Source organism: Pan troglodytes, chromosome 10, assembly GCF_028858775.2.
Source record: "Pan troglodytes isolate AG18354 chromosome 10, NHGRI_mPanTro3-v2.0_pri, whole genome shotgun sequence".
In the NCBI taxonomy this organism is placed as follows: domain Eukaryota; kingdom Metazoa; phylum Chordata; class Mammalia; order Primates; family Hominidae; genus Pan; species Pan troglodytes.
This window is the reverse complement of record NC_072408.2, coordinates 140,033,715-140,057,901: the sequence shown is the minus strand read 5'-3', so window position 1 is coordinate 140,057,901 and position 24,187 is coordinate 140,033,715. Positions and strand designations below refer to the sequence as shown.

Here is a 24,187-nt window from a genome sequence, read left to right as displayed (position 1 = left end):
ACCTATATCCACTATTTGTCAGTGATTTTCCCAGGCTGTTGAGTTCTGATTTAGGCAAAAGGGAAAAACCATGTATGACTGTAAGGGAAGTAAGAACTCAGTAAATTCTTATAAGCACACAAGCAGATTTCAATTAAATAACAGATATTAGGGTGCGGCAATATTATTAATAATCACAGCCAGTAACTACAGAGAACATAATATATGTCAGGCACTATTCTAAGCTGTTTCCATTTACTCATTTAATACTCACCATAATCCTACCAGGTAAGTACTATTATTATCGCTAATTTACAGATGAGGATATCAGTAAGTTTGGCACAGAGAAGCTAAGCAGCATGTTCAAGATCACCCAGCTAGTGGGGTTTCAACCTGGGTAGTCTAGCTCAAGTCTACGCTCTTAAACACTAATCTTTCTTTATAAAGATAAAAGACTACCTTGAGAAAGAGGGTATCTTTGGACTGTGCTCTGTTTATCACATGAGGACACTTGCTCTAAATATTGTTTAAATACTTGTTCCCACTAAAATGGGGACCCTCCCTGATATGTTCAAATGCCCAATGTTCCCCTAGGTCCTAACATCCAGAGAATTACTGTGTTTTTAAATTCTCAGGAGCTTTTGCAGTGCTAATAAGAGTGGAAAAAGTGGAACTCTGTGACCCAAAACAATTTAGAATAGGAAAGCTCATTAACAGGTGGTAGTCAAAAGCTTCTTTGATGGTAGAATAGAGAAACTAGATATCCTCTTACAATATTTAAAAGTTTCTTAAAATAATTATTACAGCAACATTAAACAGACTATAAAACTCAGTCAAAATCTCCTTATCTAACAAATCAATTCTGTTCAATTATCTGTATACTTTCAATTCTTGCCCACATGCAAATGTACTTAAAAATGGGTTAGCACTGGTAGTGGAGATGTGTTGTTTTTAATTGTACTACATTATAAGCATTTTTCCTGCTGTTAACCAAAATATGGTTTCTACCAGACACATAAAACATACCAAACACTACTAAATGTCCCAGAAGAGAGACACAGTCAAGAAAACAATGACATATTGACTGAAATATTATTTTCCATCTTTTGTTGCATTAACTGTATCATTTCTTAATTCTCAGCAACAACTCCCCCATAGTAGCATACTCATTTCTTTTCAAATGAAGGGGTTCTCGCTCAACAACTCACCTATTTAATAATTCCTTCTCAGATTCTAGCATTTAAGACTTGGTCAAGAATGCTCCCAGGCCAATTACTTCTGTAGGAATTCATGAAAAGAAGAAAATCTGATGGATTTGTGTACTGAAATAAAATCTGTGGTTTCTTTCCCTTCCAGGACCAATTCTCTAATGTGCAATAGGATAGTAACAAGACTGAAAGCATTTCCACATAGATTCAATTTGTACAGCTTATCTCCAGGAGTTCTCCAATGCAAAATAAAGTCATTGCTCTTTGTGAAAAATTCCCATATTTATTAGTAAGCATTTTCTCTAATATGATTTGTCTGGTATCCAATAAGGTTAGAGGTATTAACAAGCGCTGTCCCACATTGATTGCATGTTAAGAACTGCTCTCCAGTGTGAGCTATTTGATGAACTATAAATGGAGAATTCTGGCTGAAGATAATGCCACATTGATTACATTTATAGGTCTCTTCTCCAACATGAATTCTCTGGTGCTTAATGAGGTCATTCTTCCGGATGAAGGCTTTCCCACACTGACAGCATTCATATGGTTTCTCTCCAGTGTGTATCCTCTGATGCACAATAAGGGCAGAACTCTGGCTGAAAGATTTTCCACAATCATGACACTCATATGGTTTCTCTCCAGTGTGGGTTCTTTGATGTGAATAAAGGTGAGAGCTTCGACTAAAACATTTTCCACAATCCTTACACTCAAAAGGTTTTAGTCCAGTGTGAATTCTATGATGCACAACAAGGTGAGATCTCTGGCTGTAAGACTTTCCACATTCATTGCATTCATAGGGCCTCACTCTCACATGGGTTCTCTGATGCAGAATGAGATGTGTGCTCTGTCTGAAAGATTTCCCACATTCAGGACATTCATAGGGTTTCTCTCCAGTATGTGTCCTCTGGTGTCTAATAAGCCTAGAGCTATGAACAAAAGATTTCCCACACTGATTACATGTGTACAGTTTGTCTCCTGTATGAGTTCTCTGATGAGTAACAAGGTGAGAGAACCAGCTGAAGGATTTTCCACATTCTTTACATTCATAGGGTTCCTCACCAGTATGGGTCTTTTGATGTCCAATGAGGTGAGAACTCCGGCTGAAAGACTTTCCACATTCTTTACACTCATAGGGTTTTTCTCCAGTATGAATAAGCTGATGCCTAGTAAGATTAGAGCGCCAGCTGAAGAATTTTCCACATTCCTTACATTCATAGGGTTTCTCTCTATGTATGCCCTTTGATATACCAAGAGATGAACCATGAGTAAGAGAGTTGTCATTATCAGGGCATTTGTAGGATTTATCACCTGTGTGAGTTCTTGCAAACTGAATAAGGTGAATGTTTTGACAGAAAGTTTGACCACATTCATTACTGTTACTTGCACAACTGTCCTGATGACCATTAAGAACTAAATCATGTTTTAAACTTTTAGTATGTGAGTCACGTTTATGGAAATACTCTCTCAGTACTAGCTGAGCAGGAAGAAGACAGTTTCCCCCATATTTACCACTTTCAGAGACTCTCTCCTGAGTAAGTACTTTCTTTTGGGTGAATGCCACTTGCCTCAAATGTCTCTCTGGGTTTTCCTGATACTTGTCTAACTGGTCTCTACATTTCCAGACTTCTTCTAATGACAAATACCAGAGATCATTCCTTGCCATTCCTTCCATTTTAATGTCACAGGATTGCTTATCTTTAAAAATGCTCCTGCTGGAAACTGATGATTTGATTTCAAATGCAGTCTCTGAATCTGAAAGAAATGAAAAATGTTTGTGTAACTAAACAGAGTATTAAGGTGAGAATGCTAGGATGTATGTGGAGACAAAGTATGCAAGATGTACACAGTTGCTTTCAAATATGGCTTTATAACTTTGATAGAGAATGAGAAAAGGAAGAATGGAGCGGTAAACAATAAATGCATTGTGGTATACAGTACTCACAAAGGGCAAAAGGAGTAAGGAGAAGCCACAGGACACAGCATGACACATGGGATCAGGGTATCAATGGTGAGGGTAGAAATAAGGGAAATTCCATAAAAAGGACTGCACTCTTATTTTCTAATCCAGATATTAACAATGTAAGTTCCTCACCTGTCTACTTGTTGTCAGGACTTTCCCCTGACACACATTCTTCACATTACTATCAATTTAGTATTCTCTCTCTTTTTTTTTTTTTGAGACAGTTTCGCTCTTGTTGTCCAGGCTGGAGTGCAATGACGCAATCTTGGCTCAATGCAACCTCCGCCTCCCAGGTTCAAATGATTCTCTTGCCTCAGCCTCCCAAGTAGCTGGGATTACAGGCACCTGCCACCATGCCTGGTTAATTTTTAATATTTTTAGTAGAGACAGGGTTTCACTATGTTGGCCAGGCTGGTCTTGAACTCCTGACTTCAGGTGATCCACCCGCCTTGGCCTCCCAAAGTGCTGGGATTATAGGCGTGAGCCAGTGCGTCCAGCCCAATTTAGTATTCTTAAACCATGAATGCAGCCATACGTCAGGCAATGCTTTTTATCCAAATCACAGAAGCACTATAGAATAACACCCAGATAAGTGACACAACAGACCTCTCAGAGCGGCTACATGACAAGCTGGAAGAGTAACTGCACAAAAGTTACCAAGATACAAGTTCTAATCTAAGTTTTATATTACTACTAGTGGTGAATTTAGACAAGTTGCTAAACTTTGAAGAATTCATTTTGCTTATCTGTAATCTAAGGATGATAGTATTTGTTATTTAAGATTATTATATTATATAAAGCATGAGCCTATTACAGTCTCTGGCACATTCCTATGGTCAAAGCAATAAGATTTACAATAATCATCATCATTCTTCTCATTTTTTTGATTTCTTCGCTCTGAAACATAAGGACTTAACAACTGATAGGACTACTACCACAAGATGTGAACTTAGAATCTGAAGCCTGACCCATACGCTCTTAGAATTTCTGCCATCTGCTACCTGTGTATATTACTGCAAATTATTTCTCTTGAATAAGAGCTTTATCTGTTTCTCAATGTCTTTCAGGTAAAACATATAATCCCAAACCTAAAAAATACACTGATAATACCACTTCATCTTACATAAGTGGGGTGACATTCCACTCTTACCTGGTATTATGGGTTAAACTGTATCCCCCCCGCTAAAAAAAGGTATGTTGAAGTTTTAATCCTCAGTATCTCAGAATATGACCATATTTGGAAATACAATCTTTCCAGATGTAATTAGTTATGATGAGGTAGTACCAGAAATAGGATGGGCCCCTAATCCAGTATGAGGGTGGTCCTCCATAAAAAAGACACAGACACAGGGGAAGAGACCATGTGAACATGGAGACCAAGACTGGAATGATATATCCACAAGCCAAGGAATACCTGGGGCCAGCAGAGCCTGGAAGAGATAAGGAAAGACCCTCTCCTAGAAGCATAGCAGAGCCCCACTGACATCTTCATTTTAGACTTACAGCCTCCAGCTGTGACATGATACATTTTGGTTGTTTTGAGCCACCTAACTGCTGGTTCTTTGTTACCGCAGCCCCAGGAAACTAATACACCTGGTAAATGATCCCTGTGCCACGCCTGGTCCCTAAATGACTTCCTTATACAATCCCACCCCGACCAGTCCTGTCCCTTACCACTTAGTTCCTAGTTTCTTCCCCATCCTGATGATTTTTAATAGGAAATACACCACCCTTTCCTCCCTTTCCCCAACCCAGAACATCAGAAAATCTTATGGAGAAGTTTTTCAACCTACAAATGCCAACTGGAAGATTCTATGAAGAATATCTATGATAAGGGGGGTGCTGAGCACTTATGGAGGACAATTCTGAGTGGAGAGTTTGATCATAAGAATGAGGTGTTTTATTAATATCCTAAAATCTTCCACATATTATGTAATACAGCCATGCCAGTAAGTTATTGTCGAAGTCTGTTGGACCCATCAATCAACTAATCATCTGATTTTTAAAAATCATCATTCATTATATTTTTTGATTTGATAATGAATTTACAGCCTTGTAGATTCTGTAAAACTCCATGCCTTTAAGCCCATGAAGTCTGAGTATTTCTTTTGACAATAAATTCTCAATAAAAATATAAACTGCTGGGTCCAGTTAATAATTGTTATTTTTGGATACTTGTCAACAGACATTCAGGAAAGCTTACTAGATGAACAAAATAGAAAAGAAAGAAAGAAGGTAAGTAATAAAAAGAAAATATAACAATATTTCCTCCCATGGTCCCAAAGAAAGACTTGCTTTGAGATACCATTTTGATACAATCACCTACAAGGCAAATACTAAAAAGTAAAAAAGAGCTTATGATAATATTTCAAAGTAGAGATTTAAACTAAGTGGAAGTTCAGAAGAGGAAGAGGCCAATACTTAATGAGGAATCATAAAAGCCTTCATGGGAAAGAACTTGAGGCTAAATTACAGGACAAGTAAGACTCAGATTTAATTTACATCACACTCAAAGTCTGAGATGCAGGGAAATGCCTATAAATAAATTTTTAAAACATTAAATACAAAACTAGATAGAGGCTGGGCATGGTGGCTCACGCCTGTAATCCCAGCACTTTGGAAGGCCAAGGTGGGCGGATCACTTGAGGTCAGGAGTTTGAGACCAGCCTAGCCAACATGGTAAAACCCTATCTCTCCTAAAAATACAAAAATTAGCTGGGCATGGTGGTGCATGCCTGTAATTCCCGGTTCTTTGGGAGGCTAAGGCGGAAGAATCGCTTAAACCTGGGAGGCGGAGGTTGCAGTGAGCCTAGATCGCGCCACTACACTCCAGCCTGGGAGACTGAGTGAAACTCCATCTCGAAAAGAAAAAAAGATCTAAAGTACAGTAGGAAAAACTGGTGTTTCTGTGAGCAGCCATTCTGGAAAGGAAGGAGAGTTGAGGCAACAGGAATTATGAGCTCTCTGCAGCAGTTTTCTACCTGGCAGAAAACAAACTCTCAGAAAAGAAGGTGATAAGAGTCCCACTCCAGAGCTTGCACAGAGAACTGAGTTGTGGGAAGGGGTCACATGAAAGAACAAAGAGAGGCAAAAATGCAAGAAGTGATTCTATGACAAACGAAAGCACAAGATGCTAGGGTTAGTGGTAACAATTAGGAGAGCGACACGTGCAAGCGCTGAAACCAAGCACGTCAACAGACAGAGAAACCTTTGCCTCTGAATGCAAATGGAATGTAAAGACTGGCAGTGGGGAAACAGGGGCCAGATAAACTCAGTCTTCCCAGGAAGAAGGGTCTGTGAGGAGGGCCAGTGACCACTATCTCTAGAAGTTCTAGCACCTCACAGCCCATCTGGGCTGCTGCCTATGACAACTCTTGACTGGTCCTCACCAGGATGGGTCTCTTGGTGAATTTCTCTCTCCACCAGCCAGGGCTCTTCTCCCTTCTCCAACCGGAGGATCACATCTGGCTTAGTAAGCTGATAACCTGTTCACAGTGAAAGACAAAGAACAGGGTAAGAGTCAGGGGAGCTCTGAGGTAGGCACAAAGAAACATCTCAGATTCAACCTGACCACCAACCCTCTGCAGGACTGGCAGGGACTCTAAAGTTGACAGAGGCAGGAAAACTTATTTTATTTTATTTATTTATTTTGAGATGGAGTCTCGCTCTGTTGCCAGGCTGGAGTGCAGTGGCATAATCTTGGCTCACTGCAACCTCCACTTCCGGGGTTCAAGTGATTCTCCTGCCTCAGCCTCCCAAGTAGCTGGGACTACAGGAGCACGCCACCACGCCCAGCTAATTTTTGTATTTTTAGTAGAGTCGGGGTTTCACCATGTTGGTCAGGATGGTCTCAATCTCTTGACCTTGTGATCCGCTCACCTCGGCCTCCCAAAGTGCTGGAATTACAGGCGTGAGCCACCACGCCCAGCCAGAAAACTTTTTAAAGAGGCATTTTTAAAACTTCAATACATTAAAACAAGTTTTCCACAAAAGCTGGAGTAAAAAAACCCTGTTCTATGCCTCAAAGAAATTAGGTCTCTGAACGCCAAGCCTATACTCTGGTGTGATACATGCTTCAGGGTCTCTGTACCTTTTGATCAATGGAGAACCAAAATCTTCAAAAACAGAGCTAGTCTTACCCAAGGAAACCAGGTTCTTATAGTTCTCCAGCATCACATTTCTGTACACGATCTGCTGAGCAGTGTCCAGCAGCTTCCACTCCTCCCTGGTGAAGTCCACAAATACATCCTTGAAGGTCACCAGTGTCTACAACATCAAACACATTTGCATTGCACCAGATATGCATCTTTGCTATCCCCCTTTCCTGATCGCTAACAGGAAGAGAAATTAAGCTGACAGCACTGGGGCAGGTAAAGTGGATGGACCACAATTTATTCTAGGAGTGAGTAGTATTTATTCTAGTCAAGTCTTAAAAGGAATGGCTATTAGGTACCTACTGTCTGAAAACAAGTTTTATGTGATGCTTTAGGTTAAAGAAAACTGTCATAAGCATTTTTATTTAAATTAAATTTTAAACAGCTATGGCAGGGGGAATCATCCATTCTCCAAAAAAGTTAACCCACTTTTACACTACGTAAATAAAGAACCTAATTCGAGTACACCTTAATGCTTAAGAGATTTACCACCCTAGCCATGTTTTATAACCTAAAATAATTATCCAAAACATTTTTCATGACTATTGGTAGGTACTAAAAAAAAAAAAAACAGAAGAGTTGGGAGATTATATTTTAGCAGTAGCAAAACAATTTGACAAAGAAACAGGAGACAGATGCAAGGCCCTTATCAGCCACATCAAAAATAAGTGTTGATTGTATCTAGAGAAAAACCTATTTGAGTGACTGAGGGTCTCTCATCAAAGACCATAAAGGTCAGAAGACAGTGGAATAATGTTTGTTTGTTTTTAAATGCTGAAAGAACAGACAAACCAGAATTTCTACATCCAGTGAAAATATCTTTCAAAAATGATGCAAAATTAAGATATTCTCAAATGAACTAAAACTAACAGAATTTGTTGCCAGAAGTTCTGCTCTAGAAGATGTGCTGAAGGAAGTTCTTCAGGCAGAAGGGAAATGATACCAGAGAGAAACCTGAAATCTCAGAAATGGAAGATAAATAACAAAAACAGTAGATATCTGGGTAAATATAATAGATTTGTTTTCTTCTCTTAAATTTTTCAAAAATATACAGAACAGTTGAAAGAAAGACCTGTAACATTTTCTGGTGCAGTTTTTCGACGTACACACAACTTTAACAAAAAGGGAGGAATGTAAAGGGACCCACATGTTGTAAGGCTTCTAGATTTTGCTTGAAGTAGTAAAAATTAACTCTAAGTGGACTGTAAAAGATTAGATATGTATATTCTAATCCCTACAGCAAATATTAAAAAATACAAAAATATAAAGCTGAAAAACCAAGACATTAAGTGAAATACTAAAATATATTCAAATAATCCAAATAAAGTTAGTAAATTAAGAAGGGGGAAAAGATATACAGAGAACATATAATAAAATAACACACTTAAATCCAATTGTATTAATTAATAACATTAAACAAAAATGGTCTAAACGTAACAATTAAAAAACAGGTAGCCAAACTTTATCAAGAAAAAAAAAAAGCAACCGGGTGCAGTGGCTCACACCTGTAATCCCAGCACTTTGGAAGGCTGAGGTAAGTGGATCACTTGAGTTCAGGAGTTCAAGACCAGCCTGGCAATATGGCAAAACCCTGTCTCTACAAAAAATACAAAAATTAACCAGGCGTGGTGGCATGTGCCTGTAGTCCCAGCTACTCGGGAGGCTAAGGTGAGAGGATCACTTGAACCCAGGAGCCAGATGTTACAGTGGGCTGTGATCACACCACTGTACTCTAGCCTGTGCAACAGAGTGAGAACCTGTCTCAAAAAAAAGCAATAGCAAAAACCACAAGTCCTTGAGCCCTGGAGTTTCAGACCAGCCTGGACAACATAGGGAGATCCTGTGTCTACAAAAAATTTAAAAATTAGCCAGATGTGGTGGCTCATGCCTATAGTCCCAGCTACTGGGGAGACAGGTGGGAGAATCACTTGAGTCCAGGAGTTTGAGCCAGACTGCAGTGAGCTGTGATAGCACCACTGCACTCCAGCCTGGGCAACAATGAGACCCTGCCTCAAAACAAACAAACAAACAAACCACAAGCCTCAACTATCTGCTACCTAAAAGAAAACATTGGGCCGGGCACGGTGGCTCACGCCTGTAATCCCAGAACTTTGGGAGGCTGAGGCGGGCGGATCACCTGAGGTCGGGGGTTCCAGACCAGCCTGACCAACATGGAGAAACCCTGTCTATACTAAAAATACAAAATAAGCCAGGTGTGGTGGCACATGCCTGTAATCCCAGCTACTCGGGAGGCTGAGGCAGGAGAATCGCTTGAACACAGGAGGCAGAGGTTGCAGTGAACCAAGATATCGGCATTGCACTCCAGCCTGGGCAACGAGAGCAAAACTCCAACTCAAAAAAAAAAAAAAAAAACCAACATTGAATACAACCTAGAAACCTAGAGAGGTTAAAAGTAAAAGGACAGAAACAGATATACTATGGAAACACTAATCATACAAAAGCTAGAGTGGCTGTATTAGTATCAGACAACATAGAATTAAGAACAAAGAATATTAGCAGAGATAAAGAGGGATATTACACACTGATAAATGTGTCAATCTGCAAAAAAATTTCAAATCCTAAATAGATCAAAATGTAACATATAAATTTATAAAACTTCTATAAGAAAACATAGGAGAAAATATTTGTCATTTTGAGTTCTTCAGAGGGTTCTTAACAATAACACCAAAAGCATGATCCATAAAAGAACAAATTGATAGGTCAGGCATGGTGGCTCACGCCTGTAATCCCAGCACTCTGGGAGGCCAAGGCAGGAGGATCATCTGAGGTCAGGAGTTCGAGACTAGCCTGGCCAACATGGTGAAATGCCGTTTCTACTAAATATACAAAAATTAGCTGGGCATGGTGATGCACACAAGTAATCCCAGCTACTTCGGAGGCTGAGGCATGAGAATCGCTTCGACGCTGGAGGCAGAGGTTGCAGTGAGCCCAGATCACACCACTGCACTCCAGCCTAGACGAGAGAATGAGACTCTGTCTCCAAAAAAATAAAAAAGAACAAATAGAAAATTGACAAAGTGAGCTTCACCAAAACTAAAAATCTTTTTCCTCTTCAAAAGACATTGCTAAGAGAATGAAAAGACAAGCCAGAGACCAGGAAATAATATTTGCAAATCACATTATCTGACAAAGGACTTGTACATATAAGGTACAGAGAACCCTCAAAACTCAGTAAGAGGCTGAGCACAGTGGTTCACACCTGTAATCCCAGACTTTGGGAGGCCAAGGCAGGCCTCGGGAATGCCTCAGGATTGCCTGAGTTCAGCAGTTCGAGACCAGCCTGGGCAACACGGTGAAACCCCGTCTCTACTAAAATACAAAAAAAAAAAAAAAAAAAATTAGCCAGGCATGGCGTCATGCACCTGTAGTCCTAGCTACTCGGGAGGCTAAGGCAGGAGAATTGCTTGAATCCGGGAGAAGGCAAACGTTGCAGTGAGCTGATATCGCGCCACTGCACTCCAGCCTGGGCTACAGAGCAAGACTCCGTCTCCCAAAAAAAAAAAAAAAAAAAAAAAACTCAGTAAGAAAACAGACTAGTTTTCTTACTGAGCAAAAGACTAAAATAAACATTTCACCAAAGAAGAATATAGGTAGTTGGTAATAAATAAGCAAATGATGCTTAATATCATTATTTATTAGGGAAATGAAAGTTAAAATGACAGTGAGATACCTCTAAGACACTTATTAGAAAGGGTAAACTTTTAAAATGTGTGATACCAAGTGCTGGTGAGGATGCGGAATAACTGCCACTCCCACACATTACTGTGAGAATGCAAAAATGCTACAACCCCTTTGGAAAATTTGCATATTTTTCATAAAGTTAAACGTACTCTTGGCACACACCTATCATTCTCTTGGCTAAATACCTGAGTATGAAAATTTATGTCCACACAAAAACCTGTATGCATATGTATAAACCTGAGAAAGGGCTTTATTTATAATTGGCAAAAACTGGAAGAAACTCAAATGTCCCTCAACAGGAAATGCATAAACAAAACGTGGTACAGCCACACAGTGTAAATCTACTCAGTAATAAAAAGGAACATCCTACTGACTCATGCAACAACAGATGAACCTCCGATACATTATGCTATATGAAAGGAGCTAGAGGCTTCATACTATGAGATTCCATTTATGTGACCTTCTGGAAAAGGTAAAAATCAATAGATCAGTGATTGCAAGGGGCTGGAGGGGGAGTAAGCATGGACTATATACAAAGGGGTAGCACATAGGGAATTCTAGGATCATGGGTTTGCCCTGTATCTTGGTGTTTTTTTTTTTTTTTTTTTTGAGATGGAGTTTTGCTCTTTCACCTAGGGTAGAGTGAAGTGGCACAATCTCAGCTCAGTGCAACCTCTGTTCCCTGACTTCAAGCAATTCTCCTGCCTCAGCCTCCCAGGTACCTGAGTTTATAGGCGCCCGCCACTGTGCCCAGCTAATTTTTGTATTTTTAGTAGAGACGGGGTTCCACCATGTTGGCCAGGCTGGTCTCGAACTCCTGACCTCAAGTGATCCACCCGCCTCCGCCTCCCAAAGTGTTGGGATTACAGGCATGAGCCACAGTGCCCAGCCTGCTCTGTATCTTGAATGAAGTGGGGGCTACACAACTATATGCATCTGTCAAAAATCACAGAACTGTAAATCCAAAGTGGAAAACGTTACTGTATGTAAAAAAAAAATTTTAAATGGAATGTTCTAAGAGATCTGTATGCTGGATATCTTCTCTCCTTCCCTCCAGGTTTCCTCTCCACCCTACTCTGTTCCCCAGGGAGGGTGAGCTGTGTGGATTATACCAAAGGTTTCTCTTGCCCTCTGCCTTTCTGATTTATTTCACCAATGGAGATCACCAGCTGGATATGGCAAGAAAGTTGCCCCAGTGCAGTGGTGGTGACGTAATGGAGGTACCTTGACAGATGGGAACAGCCTCTGTGAACTGCAAGTCTGGTTTCCAGAACCTGTTCTCATCCCTTCAGGCCTAATGGTGATGACACTCTGCTCCCACCTCATTCTCGTATTACTGAAGTTCAGTGTGCCTGCTACTTTCCACTAGTCCTTGACTCACTCATTGCTGCTCAGTTTCTAAGAAGCCTGCCCAGTTTTAACTTCAGTGGCTATCTGATTTCTGGCCTGGTGCTTTTAGCATTCCTATAAGTAATACATTGCACTTTTACTGTGAACACAGAGACAAAGCATATCATGGGGACACCACTGAAAGGTGCATGACATGTTAGTCAAGAACCGGATTTGAAATCAGGCGAACCTGTGGTCAAATCTGTACATCTTAAATTTTGTGTTTTTTTTGTTTTTTTCTTTTTGTGGGGGCGGGGGGGGGTGGGACAGAGTTTTGCTCTGACACGCGGGCTGGAGTGCAGTGGCATGATCTTGGCTCACTGCAACCTCCGCCTCCCGGGTTCAAGCAATTTTCCTGCCTCAGCCTCCGGAGTAGCTAGGACTACGCCACCACGCCTGGCTTATTTTTGTATTTTTAGTAGAGACAGGGTCTTACCATGTTGGCCGTGCTGTTCTCAAACTCCTGACCTCGGTGATCTGCGCACCTCAGCCTCCCAAAGTGCTGGGATTACAGGTATGAGCCACCGCACCTGGCCTGTATACCTTAAATTTTGGATTGGATAATGCTTATTTAACTTCACCATGAGTCAGTTCTCTTAGCTGTAAAATACCGTCTGTCTCATAGTATTATACACACTAACACAACAGTACAATACCGTGTTAAAGAAGACAGAGATGAGAAGTGCCATCCGCTGCAGTCCAGCATGTACAGACATGCCAAGAAGGTATATAGCCTAAGTATGCTTTCATTCCTCCTAATACTTTTGAAATATCTTGTGTGCTTCTTGTTCTTTGCTGGAAGTAAGCATTATCCTGAATTGTGTTGTTTATTGTTTTCAAAATGCCCTTACCTCATATGAATATAATTGTAAACGAATAACTGTTTGGCCGGGCGGGGTAGCTCACACCTGTAATGCAGTGCTTTGGGAGGCCGAGGCAGGCGGATCACCTGAGGTCAGGATATTGAGACTGGCTAACACAGTGAAACCCTGTCTCTACTAAAAATACAAAAATTTAGCCAGGCATAGTGGCACACGCCTGTAGTCCCAGCTACTTGGGAGGCTGAGGCAGAAGAATCACTTGAACCCGGGAGGTGGAGGTTGCAGTGAGCTGAGATCGCGCCACTGGACTCTAGCCTGGGTGACAGAGCAAGACTCCGTCTAAACAACAACAAAAAAAGAATAACTGTTTGTAAATACCTGTTTTTGAATTTTTTGGTCAGCATGAGTTCATCTTTTTCTTGTATTAGCCTCCAGTCCATTTTAAATATAACACTAATCTCATTCCATTCTATCATATTTTCCACTACTATTCTACTATTTTTATTTTGTATATATTTGAAAATTTCTGTAATAAAAGAAGAGAGGGAAAGACCAAAGCCCACAGTGATCTGTCTTCTTCCTAACTCACCTGGGAACAAAACAAAAACCTAATTCTAGTCTGCTGGAGAAGAAGATATAATTTCTGAAGATCTTTGGCAAAGGAACTAAAGCAAAAAGGAATTCCCAGTTGGAAACTGGGAAGAAAGCCCAGCTTACCCGGGACCAGGCAGTTAGTGACTTAGCATCCATGCCCTCCTTGTTCTTGATGATACTTCCTTGAGTGACAGCAGAGTGCTGAGGAGACAAAGCTGGGAAAAAGAAAGAAACATAAGTTAAGTTTGCTATGACTGGGAGGCTCCCTAAATTGTCAGTCTAAACTTCTTCATACCAGCTGGGTATGACACAAACACCCACTATACAGAGGAACATCAGAGATATTCTATAAGCAAATCTACAGTGCCCGAAGCTCCCCAAGATTAGGAAGAGAAGAGCTACATAAATTGCATTTTTACCCCCTTAATCTCTGGAGTTCCACACCACATTTGAAGATTTAAAACTGAATGATCCTACCTACCATTACAAATTTTTTTTTTGAGGAAAAAAATACCAAACCTGACCTAATCAAATAGTCTCACTTTACAGATTAAAAAAACAAGTGTTGTCTCCAGCTGGTCACAGAACAGAAGTCAGAGATAGAAGCCCAAGAAAAATGTGACGCACCATTACTGGCTTGAAGATGGAATGCAGTGTGAGGAACATGGCAGTCTCCAGCAGCAAAGAGCAGCACCAGCTGAAAGCCAGCTAGGAAGCAGGGACCTCAGTCCTGCAGCCACAAGGAACTGAATTCTGCCAAGAAGAGTGAGCTTGAAAGTGAATTTTTCTCCACGGCCTCCAGATGAGAACTCAGTCCAGGTGACACCCTGATTTCAGCCTTTAGACATCCTGAGCAGAAAACCCAGCCATGCTGTGCTTGCACCGCTTCTGACCAACAGAGCTGATAATAAGGAAATGCTGTTTGAAGCTGCCAAGTTTGTGGTATATGCTACAAGCAACAGAAAACTAATATAGCCAATTACATTTTAAAGATAATTTAAATATTAAGGAAAAATATTATATATTTACCTAGGTAGTTACCATTCGCCAGTGCTGTTTACTCGTTTGTGTAGATCCAGATTTCCATTTGGTTTCATTTCCTTTCTCTCTGAAGCACATTCTTTAACGTTTCCTGTAACGGAGGTCTCCTAGTGATAAATTCTTTCAGCTTTCTTATAGCTAACAATGTCTTTTTTGTGCCTTTGGCTTTTTTTTAAACAGCCATATGGTACAATTCAACCATTTAAACTGTGTATTCAGTGGGTTTTGGTATATTATATAATTTTTTAAATTGCAGTAAAATATTTTTTTTTTTTTTTTTTTGCCATTTTAACTGTTTTTAAGTATCCAATTCAGTGGCATTAAGTACATTCACAGTGTGGTACAACCATCACCACTATGTAATTCCAAAACTTTTCCATCGCTCCAAACAGAATCTCTGGTACCCACTCAGTGGTAACTCCATATTCTCCCCTATTCCCTGGAAGCCCCTAATCTACGTTCTGTCTCTATGAATTTGCCTGTTCTACTTAGGTCATGTAAGTGGAATCATACAATATTTGCCCTTTCGAGTCTGGCTTATTTCACTCAGTATACATTTTTCAAGGTTCATCTATGTTTTAACATGTATCAGAACCTCACTCTTTTAATGACCAAATATTCCATTGTGTAGAGACTACATTTTGTTACCCACTCATCTGTTGATGAACACTTGCATTGTTTCCATCTTTTGGTTATTATGAATAACACTGCCATGAGCACTGGCATACAAGTATCTGTTTGAGTTCCTACATTCGATTCCCTTGGATATACACCTAGGACTGAAACAGCTGGGTCATATGGTTTTATGTTTAGCTTTTTGAGGAACCAACAAACTGTTTTCCATAGTGGCTGCATCACTTTTACATTCACACCAGGAATATATATGCATATTCTAATTTCTCTACATCCTTGCCAAATACTTGTTATTCTATTTTTTTTAATTACAGCCATCGTAGTAAGGATGAAGTGACATCTCATTGTAGTTTTTACATTTCCCTAACGACTGATGATGTTGAGCACATTTTCATGTGCTTACTAGCCATTTGTATATCTTCTTTACAGGAATGTCAAGTCCTTTACCCATGTTTACAATTGGGTTGTGTGTATTGTTGAGTTGTAGGAGTTCTTTGTATATTCTAGATATTAAACCCTTAACAGATACATGATTTGCAAATAGTTTCTCCCACTTTTTTTTTTTTTTTTTTTTTTTGGAGATGGAGTCTCACTCTGTCACCCAGGTTGGAGTGCAGTGGCAAGATCTCAGTTCACTGCAACCTCCACCTCCCAGGTTCAAGCAATTCTTGTGCCTCAGCCTGTAGCTGGGACTACAGGCATGCAAAGCTAATTTTTTGTATTTTTTAGTAGAGACGGGGTTTCACCATGTTGGTCAGGCTGGTCTCGAACTCCTGACCTCAGGTGATCTGCCCGCCTCGGCCTCCCAAAGTGCTGGGATTACAGGCGTGAGCCACCGCGCCCGGCCTGTTTCTTCCATTCTATAGGTTGAGTTACCTTTGTTGGTGAAAGATGTTTTTTCCTGAATGTGTAATTCTATTTAATAGGTAGACAGTTATTTTTTTCTTTCAGTACTTTGTAGATATAGTTCCACTCTTCTTAGATGTCTTATTTCTGGTGAGAAATCCAATGTAATCCCTTATTCCTCTGTATATAGCATGTATTTTCCTTCTGGCTGCTTTTGAGATTTTCTCTTTTATTGATTTGAGTAATCTGATTATTATTTTCCTTGGTATACTTTTCATGTTTCTGGAGTTTAGGGTTCCTTGAGCTTCTTGAACTTGCGGGTTTATAGTTTCATTAAGTTTTGACATTTCCAGCCATTATTTCTTCATATATTTCTCCATCTCTCCTTTACTCTCTTCTTCAGGGACTCCAATTACTCATATGGTAGGCTACCTGATGCTATCCACAGCTTACTCAAGTTCTTTTCATTTTTTTTCTGGTTTCTTTTTTCTCTCTGCATTTCATTTTGGATAGTTTTACTGCTATGCCTTCAAGTTCACCCAACTTTTCTTCTGGAAATCTAATCTTCTGTTAACCTGGTATATTTTCATTTCAGGCAATATAGGTTTTCTCCCTAGAAACTCAATTTTTTTTAATACTTTCTATTGCTGTACTTACCTTCTTAGCAATACGAAATACAGTTATAACTAATGTTTTACTATCCTCCTCTGCTAATAATAATATCTATGTTAAGTTTGGATGAGTTTCAAATCATTATTACCGTCCTCACTATGGGCCATGTTTTCATCTCTTTGCATGCTTGGTGAATTTGATTGGATGCCAGATACTGTGAATGTTATTGTATTGGATGCTGGATATTTTTATATTACTATAAATTTCCTTAAGCTTTGTTTTAGGATGGTTAGGTTATTTGCAAACAGTTTGATCCTTTTGGGTCTTTCTTTTACAATTTGCTAGACAGGTTTAGCAGTGCCTAGTATAGGGCTAATTATCCCCCATTACTGAAGCAAGACCTTCTTGATAGATACTGATTGGGTAGACACGACCTATCCAATGCTCCAGGAATTGGAAGAGTTTTCCAGTCTGGCTGGTGGGAATAGATATACTCTTCTCAGCCCTATGTGAACAACAGATACTGTTCCCAATAATCCTTTAGAGGACTCTTTCCCTGGCTCAAGTAGTTTCCTCACATGTATGTACTAATCTGTGCTCTGCTGAATACTTGAGGGAGAACCTTTGCAGATCTCCAGAATTCTCCTGCTGTAAGATGCTCTCTTACAGAAGCCATATTGCTTTTACTTATGGGACCATGCATAAAACTGAAAAGGAAACCCTTAAATCTTCAGAAGACAGAGCAAACAATATACAGGAACAAAGTACAAAAGAAATGCAAATGTAAACATATAGGAAATAGTCAAATTTAGTATTCAAAAAATGGAAATTAAAAAAACTAAATTTAAAATAAATTTAAAATGCAATGTTTATAAACTTCTGCTTCCAGCCGAGATGGAATACGAGAGAACAGAATTAACCTCTTGCCCCAACAACAACAAAACAGACAAAATACATTAAACAGTGGTTTTCAAGACCAAGAGAGATAAAATAGTATTGACCTCATAGGGTTATTGTGGGAATTAAATGAGTTAGTATTTGTAAAACATAGAATGGTGCCTGACACGTGGTAAGACTTATTTAAAAAAAAAAAAAAAAAAAGATGTCTAGTGACCCAGTAACACAAGTGTCTTTCTTTTCTTTTTTTTTCAAAGTCGAGGCCTCATTCTTGTCACCTAGGCTGGAGTGTGGTGGCATGATCATAGCTTACTGTGGCCTCAAACTCTTGGGCTCAAGTGATCCTCCCTCCTCAGCCTCCCAAGTAGATAGAACTACAGGTGTGAGCCACTGCACCTGGCTTTTTTTTTTTTTTTTTTTTTTTTTGAGACAGGGTCTTACTCTGTCATCCAGGCTGGAGTACAGTGGCACGAACACAGCTCACTGCGGTCTTGACCTCCTGGGCTCAAGTGATCCTCCCGCCTCAGCCTCCTGAGTATCTGGGACCACAGGCACATACCATCACACTCAGCTAATCTTTAAATTTTTGTAGAGACAGGGTCTCACTATGTTGCCCAGGCTGGTTTCAAAGTCTTGGGCTCAAGTAATCCTCCTGCTTTGGCCTCTCAAAGTACTGGGATTACAGGTGTGGGTCACCATGCCCAGCCTGGCTAATTAAAAAAATTTTTTTTGCAGAGATAGGGGTCTCATTATGTTGCCCAGGCTAGTCTAGAACTCCTAGCCTCAAGCAATCCTCATGCCTTGGCCTCCTAAAGTGCTGGGCCTCTCAAAGTGCTCAAATGACAGATGTAAGCCACTGCGCCCAACCAGCAAGTGTCTTTCTAGAGTTTCTTTTTAACATCCAATCAGTCACCACAACCTGTAAATTCCCCCTCTTAAATGTCTTCCACCAACTCCTACTGCTGTGGCCCTGATTCAGGGCCTCATAATTCTTGACCTAGAGACCTCCTACTTGACTTCTTTGCCTTTGGTCTCTCTCACTCCAATGAGTGTTTGCAGCAACATCATCTCTGTAAAACACAAAAGTTTCACTCCCTGTTTAAAATTCCCTTTTGGTCTCCCAGTACGTATAGAAAAATGGACTAAGTCCTTGGCATAGATTTAGGATCCTCTGTGATTGTGGCTTTTCTACCTCCCTATGCCCTAAATGTTTTATCAAACTACCATACATTTCCCTATAACTATGGTGAACCACTTGAGTTGCCTGAACATCTTTATCTATGCTATTCCTAAGCCAGATATGTTCTTCCTTTTCTTGTCTCTTGGTAAAACCTTACCCATGTTGCAAGATCAAACATTATCCCTTCTTATGTCATTACCTAATTTCTCCAGGAAATTTTAGTGTTTCTTACTCTTTGCTCCCACAGCCACCGAAAGAAGAAGCAACAATGACTGAATTAAAGTACAGCAAGAGAGATCCACAATTAGCTGACCAAAGGGTCATGTCCTTATGGAGAGAAGTTTCTGACATCAGGTACAGGTCTCTGTCCTTATCCTGTTTTTAATCCTTTCACCAGCAATATAAGTAAAGATCAGTTACAAATTTTAGCTGACAATAAAGGCAATGACATACTATTTCAGGAAATTAAGATATACAAGTGGATGCTATATGTACTTTGTATGGATGTTATCACAGGAGTACAAGGTTCCTTTTAAGGAGTCAGAATGCCAGAGTTAGCAGGATAAAGAGGTGTATGAACCCAGATGGTTCCTTTATTCATCCCTTTTTACACCAGACATTAACTGAATACTTACAATATGCCAAGTACTATCCTAGGGGCTAAGAACAGAGTAGTAGCCATTCAGACATGGGTCCTTCCCTCACAGAGCTTGCTTTTCAAGATAAGCAAAGGCTGAAGTAACTGGAAATACTCAGCCTGAAAAAAATTACTTACAGGAAGCAAGAAAATAGTTTTCACACATTTGCACATCCTATCCTCAGAATAATATTTATTCTGAGTTGTTGCACAGGGCAGGATTAGGACATATGTGTGGAGTTACAAAGAAGTCAATTACAAGTCAATATAATGAGATACTGTTAATCAAATGACATATCTGGAAATAGTACTGGCATCCCAGGGAGGTTACTGTGGCCTCGAACTCCTGGGCTCAAGTGATCCTCCCAAGCAGCTAGAACTACAGGTATGAGCCACTGTACTTGGCTAATTTTTTTTTTTTTTTTAGACAGGGTCTCAAAATTTCTGGTCACTAATAAATTTTCAATAGGATCTCATTAAAAAAAACAAAACTACAGTAAGGCTTCTGGTTTAGACAGACACATAAGGTCCATTCTAATAACTACCATAATTATAAACAGTTTGGGTTAGGTCTCACTCAATTCTAATTTCCCTTAGCAACTACTTCTAGATAACTCACTCAAACCTTTATCTAACCCAGCGGTTTTAAACTCTGGCTGCACGCTGGAATTGCTAAGTATGTTTGGCATTTATTGATACCTGGGTCCCATACCAAGAGATTCTGATTTAATTATCTGAGAAGGGATTAAGGATTTTTTTTTTTTAAGAGCTCCACCTGGTACAAATGAATGTATAGCTAAGGTTGAGAAACACAGATGTAAACCATTATTTATTTAATTCCAGGTTTCTACCATTCTTGAGGTAATCAGATCCATCACAAAGGATCCTGTTATGTGACTGGCCAAAACTGACTTCTCTAAAGTATCAGTCATTCTCAGAGCAGGGATACTGGGAGAAGTTTTGTTTGTTTTTGAGGAAACAGCTGGTAAGTTAGTAACTATCTTAGTGGTATAGATTTGGAACTTCTGCCATTTTAATAAATCTCTACCAAACACTTATATTCCTAGCTCTGTACCAGGCCTTGAAGATAGAAATGTGAACAAGGCATTTAATCCCTTACCTCAAGCAGCTGAGGCTACTTGAAGAAACTGAAAACACACATTTACAGTAGAGTTTGATTACTGCTATAATAACGGCAATGGACAAGGGCTCACGGGAGCATAGAAGGTGGTTTCTAACACAGCCTAATGGTTTCAGGGAGGAATGGGCTGAGTGTCAGAGCTGGTTTGGTAGGTAAGGGAGGTTGGGGAACATCGTGAGCAAAGGCAATGCTTAAGTAGATTATGTGTAAGGGGAAGAATTTCAATACTTCTAGTGCATATAGTTTAGGCCAGAGAACAAAAAGAAACAGGGCCAGAGGTGTGCAAAGCCAGATCTAGGTCACAGCCAGCCAAGAATGCCATTCTCAGAAATGTGGACTCTTTCCTAAATGTTGTAAGCCAGGAAACAATATTAGTGTCTTCAAAGTGCTCTTCTAGGGATAGCTGTGTAATGGACTAGAGGAAGATATAATAGTAGCCCAAAAAAAACCAGGTAGTAGGCTAATACTTTAATCCAGAAGATTTGGGAACACAAATTAGGGCCATGATGGTAGAAATGGAGAGCAGCTAGATTTGGGTAGGATCAGTATGTCCTGGAATTTGACCGAATGTGGGTGTGAGAAAGGGCTAGCAGCTTCACATGACTCTCAGGTTTCTGTGTGACTAAATGGAGAACAATATCAGAAGGGTTACGTACTAGAGAAATGATGTGATTGGTTTTGAACATAGTGAGTAGGCCACATGAACACAGTGAGTAAGCCACAGAGAAGTGGCATCTAGGAGGCTGTATTTAAATGTGAGGGTTATCCAGATGTACATCATCTGCCTTCCATATCTGTATTCTATCTGAATCCATTCAAGCTGCCTGGCTATATACTCAAACAGGACAAGCTTTTCGGGAGGAGGATGGTCTTTTGTCACATATTTAAGAGTAACTATATTCTCCTGCTATAAGATATAGGTGAAGTAAACACATGAATAAAGGAGTCTAAGGGGGATCATATGTTCCTATCAACAACCCTGTGACGTATTTCATATAAAGCTTACTAAGAAACAGTAATATTCAATAGTGCCATGTAATGGCATTATCAGACGAAACCATGGCATAAAACCAACCAGAGAACTTGAAGAGTAAAATAAACGGTAGGACCAGGATTATAGAGAAAAATCAACGTTTAGGAAGCAAATAAAAGAGAAGCCCAAAAAGGAGGCAGAGAACCACCAGATAAAGAGATCTAAGATATGTAAATTTCAAGGATGGGTAGATCAAAATAGAGTTAGATAAATTAAGGATTGAAAGGTATTGGATTGGTTAGATAAGCCTTCACTAATAATTTGAGGAGATCAGTTTCAATACACTAGTGGAAACAGCAGACAAATTCCACAATAGGAATGAAAAGTTTGGAAGTGGAGAAGGAAGAGAAAGGGCAGGTAGAAGAGGTGGTGGGGTCAGAGTGGAGACTAAAAACAGAGGAAGCAATTAATAGACAAGGGAGTTGGAACTAGAGGAGAGAGAAGGGGGGAAGGATGGGGTCAAATCTCTGATGAAGGCATCAGGCTTCTAAAGGAAGAAGGATGCTTCATTCTCTCCTACCTCCTGGAAGTCAGGATAGGTGGGATGTTGACAATTAGCAGGCAGTTCAATAAAAATGTGAGTCAAAAAAGAAAGCAAGGCTATTTGCTAACAATGAGAGGAACAACAGGTGGGCATGATCATTGAGGACAGTGATAAAGGTTTGGGCCATGCAGTGACAAACTAGCAAAAGCTGCTGACAAAAGATAAGCTGAGGTTACGGAGAGTATGTCTGTCACACTTGTCTGCCTAGCTGTGATTTCCTCAAGCAGCACTCGCTGCCTGGACAGAAGAAAAGGCAAACTGTGCAGTGTTCTGGGCTGGGATTTCTATGTGTGCAGGTAATGCAGAGCAAGGGAAGTAAGAATGCCTCATGTGAGAAATGTGTGCAATCAACAACAGGATCTAGTTTTGGTATAGACACGAGTCAAGGAAGGAGCTGACAGATTTGAGGAGAACCTCCAAGAAGAGTCGTGAGAATAAGGACATAAAAAGAGCCAGGAGGACAAGGGGTAAGAGTCAGAAAGAGGGATACCGAAGTTTGCAGAGGCTGTGCTGTTTGGGTCATGAGTGGAAGTCTGAGACACACAGGAGTGATGACATGAGCGGAGTGAAGTGAAGAGCCTCCAGAGATGAGAAGGCAAGGTAGGCTCAGCTCATATAACGAAGTCCTGGAACACTGCGATGCCACAGAGGAAAGCTGTTTCAAATCCTCTGCCTGATGATGTCCAGCATTATTTATTTCCTGTTTTGGCTGCAGCAGCATAATGGATCTTGGTATTCAGGGAGCAGTCAGTGCCCTTTCCCCAGCTCACAGTGCAGAGTTTGGAGCCCAACTTACTATTTGGTCACTGCTGTGTAAGAACAAAAGATGAGAGGTAGTCTGGATGCTCTGAGATCCAATAATCTTCCCAGTAAGACAAGGCAGACCCATGAAAGGCAAAAGACAATTCTATATGCGCACACTAAGATCAAAAGGCATTTCAGGTAGCTATCAAGAGTGACTGAGCGTCCCCCACCTGAGAAGCTCTTTTTAAGATGTTAGGAACACAACTATGAGAATAATTTCCCTCCCTCAAGCAGATTGTAACCATGGAAGGATGTTAAAAGTCTAGTACCACAGACATGAAGAGAATGGAGAAAGGAAATGTGGCTGGGGAAATCTGCAAAACTTCCTGGGGAAGGAAAAACTGGAACAACGATGAGAAAAGGTCCAATGTTAGGAGTTAGAAAGTACAGCAACAGCCATTCCACAATGTGAGCTTTACATTTGCAAAGAGATTTTTCTTCCCACCTCCAAATGGTATAATCTCCTAGAAGACAAAGACTATATAATTCTATTTGTGAACATAAATGTTACAATAAAGTCTATATTTTCTACCAGAGTGGTCACAAAAAATATTTATAATCACTCCATTTTTCTTCTGAGGCAAAGTCAAAACATAGTGCCAGAGAAAGGGAGACCATTTTTACTTTGGTAAACTCTTAAGGACAGAGGGCTATATTAGTTTTCCATTGCTGCCAATTATCAAAACTTTGTGGTTTTCAACAACACACATTTGTTACATAACAATTCTGGAAGTCAGAAGTCTGATACAGGTTTCGGAGGGCTAAAATTAAGGTGTTGGCAGAGCTGTGTTCCTTCTGGAGGCTCTAGAGAAGAATCTATTTCCTTGCCCCCGTCCAGTGTCTAGGACCATCTACACTCCTTGGCTCCTGACCCTTCCTCCACCTGCAAGGCCAGCAATGATACATTTCTCTGTGCCTTTCTTTCATGGTTGTATTTCCCTGATTGCTAACCTTCTTATCCCCCTTTTACTTTTTTTTTTGAGAGGGAGTCTTGCTCTGTTGCCCAGGCTGG

The 24,187-nt window shown here is 40.2% G+C and overlaps 1 protein-coding gene across 7 annotated transcripts in view; it reads right to left on the bottom strand.

Annotated features, from left to right (window-relative positions):
* Nucleotides 1–1,447: 1,447 nt before the first annotated feature.
* Nucleotides 1,448–24,187, bottom strand: part of ZNF10 (zinc finger protein 10) — a 26,527-nt gene continuing 3,787 nt past the window's right edge. For 3 of the 7 annotated variants that reach the window (XM_009426619.4, XM_016922509.3, NM_001246447.2), the window contains 4 exons: nt 13,931–14,022; nt 7,287–7,413; nt 6,537–6,632; nt 1,448–2,939 (listed from right to left, as the gene is read on the bottom strand). In XM_009426619.4, coding sequence (XP_009424894.1) covers nt 1,474–2,939; nt 6,537–6,632; nt 7,287–7,413; nt 13,931–13,963 — 1,722 coding nt within the window. In that variant the 5' untranslated portion in view covers nt 13,964–14,022 and the 3' untranslated portion in view covers nt 1,448–1,473. Of the gene's footprint in view, nt 2,940–6,536; nt 6,633–7,286; nt 7,414–13,930; nt 14,023–14,434; nt 14,709–14,836; nt 14,972–24,187 lie in introns of those variants that run through there. The other 4 variants (XM_063784666.1, XM_063784665.1, XM_016922503.4 and 1 more) reach the window with 4 other exon arrangements.